Source organism: Bombyx mori, chromosome 24 (genome assembly GCF_030269925.1).
Source record: "Bombyx mori chromosome 24, ASM3026992v2".
Taxonomy (NCBI): Eukaryota; Metazoa; Arthropoda; class Insecta; order Lepidoptera; family Bombycidae; genus Bombyx; species Bombyx mori.
This window is the reverse complement of record NC_085130.1, coordinates 16,681,911-16,684,081: the sequence shown is the minus strand read 5'-3', so window position 1 is coordinate 16,684,081 and position 2,171 is coordinate 16,681,911. Positions and strand designations below refer to the sequence as shown.

General features: G+C 39.3%; 2 protein-coding genes across 2 annotated transcripts; both read left to right on the top strand.

Annotated features, from left to right (window-relative positions):
• Window positions 1–226: 226 nt before the first annotated feature.
• On the top strand, window positions 227–787 carry LOC134201339 (protein D3-like). Its single transcript, XM_062675907.1, has one exon. It carries the CDS (start codon window positions 227–229, stop codon window positions 785–787), a length of 561 nt encoding a protein of 186 aa, XP_062531891.1.
• A 158-nt stretch (window positions 788–945) lies between these two features.
• On the top strand, window positions 946–2,171 carry Sui1 (protein translation factor SUI1 homolog). Its single transcript, NM_001043617.1, is given in 1 exon segment — window positions 946–2,171. A coding segment is annotated over 1 exon segment (333 nt). The 5' UTR covers window positions 946–1,081; the 3' UTR covers window positions 1,415–2,171.

Here is a 2,171-nt window from a genome sequence, read left to right as displayed (position 1 = left end):
AGCGTTGCTTATTTAAAATTGAATTGTAAAATAATTGTCTTTCGTCTTGTCATAGCTCACTGAATGAAAACAGTGCAATTAAAAAAAAACATGTAAATAGTCGTAATCTGTGATGGTAACCTAGCAACTAAAATTTGTTGAAAAGTACAATTCAACTTTGCTCGGTAACAATTATTTTCTATTAGTTTCTCAAACAGACTCACGTGTTCAGAGTTCTTAAACGATCATGTCAAACGTACAGACAATGTTCCAGAAGCACTGCATAGTGCCAGATATTATTACAACACCCCCGTCTGAGTTGTTGAATATTCAGTATTCTAACGGCATAAATGTTGATTTGGGAAAAGAGTTGACTCCAACTCAAGTAAAAGACGCTCCGACTGTCAAGTGGGCTAGTAAGGAAAATGAATATTATACACTTGCAATGGTGGATCCGGACGCGCCGAGTCGGGAGAATCCAAAGTTCCGAGAATGGCATCACTGGTTAGTCGGGAATATCTCCGGTGGAAATATTGGTAAAAGTGAAATTTTATCGGAATATATTGGATCGGGGCCACCGAAAGGAACCGGCCTTCATAGGTACATATTTTTAATTTACAAGCAACCAGAAAAATGTGATTTTTCGAAAGTTCCAAAATTACCAAACAATTCCGGTGAAAAGAGAGGAAAGTTTTCTATCTCTCAATTTGCTCAGCAGTATAAACTTGGGATTCCAGTTGCGGGAAATTTCTTCGTTGCTCAGTACGATTCTTATGTTCCAAAATTGTACGCGAAGTTAAAGGGATAGATACTAACTTAAAATGTTAAAAACATATTTAAAATCGATATGGTTTCTAACTGTGTATAGCTACCTTTACTTTGAAACCGAATTGTCATTTTTGTCTATGGTACGGATCGATTGTTTCCGCCTCCGCGTGACATTTCCATTTTTCTCGTCTCATCCGCCATTACGTTTTGGAGTTAACATAAATTGGCTGTTTGTCAGCGAGCACATAACAGCGCGTTATCAGTGACAGTTATATTGTTGAGTGCGTAGTATCGCAGCGTTTCGTTGAAACAAAGAGACCCTACGTTCAATCGTATGTCCATCCAGAATCTCAACACATTCGACCCATTCGCCGATGCTATCAAAAGCTCGGAGGACGACGTTCAAGATGGTTTAGTCCACGTCCGTATCCAGCAACGAAACGGGCGTAAGACGCTGACTACGGTGCAAGGCCTTTCCTCGGAATATGACCTGAAGAAGATCGTGCGGGCATGCAAGAAGGAGTTCGCGTGCAACGGTACGGTCGTGGAGCACCCGGAGTACGGCGAGGTGCTGCAGCTTCAGGGCGACCAGCGAGAGAATATTTGCCAGTGGCTCACCAAATCCGGCTTAGTGAAGCCTGAACAACTCAAGGTGCACGGTTTCTAAGCCGCCCTGCTAAAACATAACATGTCCACACTCAACATTGTATTATGAGAGATTGCGCGTTGTAATTATAAATCCTATTAAAAATATGTATTTAGAGAGCACCGACGTCTACAGAGAAAAGAGAACACGGTTGTCCGCGCCCTGTGCCTTGCGACTTCCTCTGTTGTATAAAATATTGTAAATCTTATATATTATCGCCGCCGTCTCGTCTCATAAGTTGCAAAATAATCAATCGAACGAAATAGTGAATATACCTAATAGCTTGTTTTTGTTTTTATACGACATTGTATTTTTAAATTGCTGTAATAATTCAATTAATAAATAACATGTTTTTGTATGCATTCCACTTTTATTTTGATCGTCGCGTGTGCAATCTGCTATGGTTGCTAGCAGCACATAACGGTGGTTCTGCAAATGTGATTACCTATGTGTGCAGTGAATGTGGGTGAAAGTAGGTAAGTTGGAGCTAAGTCACGAAAATACGTGTTGCGTGGAACAAAGGCACGGTGATATGATGCTGTGAAGTTTTCTAACGTTTCCTTGTTATAATAAACAAAGATAAGCAAAGGGCCTTCGTTATTTAGTTTCAATGTTTACCTGATTAACAGATATGACGATATAATTTAAGCGAACCATAATTTTAAAATCATTTGTTCAACACATGATCATAATTTGTATCTGTTTGGACTTTGTATGTTTGTGTCAAGAAAAATACCACAGACTAGATAATTCGTAAGTAAATTCTCGAACTGACAAA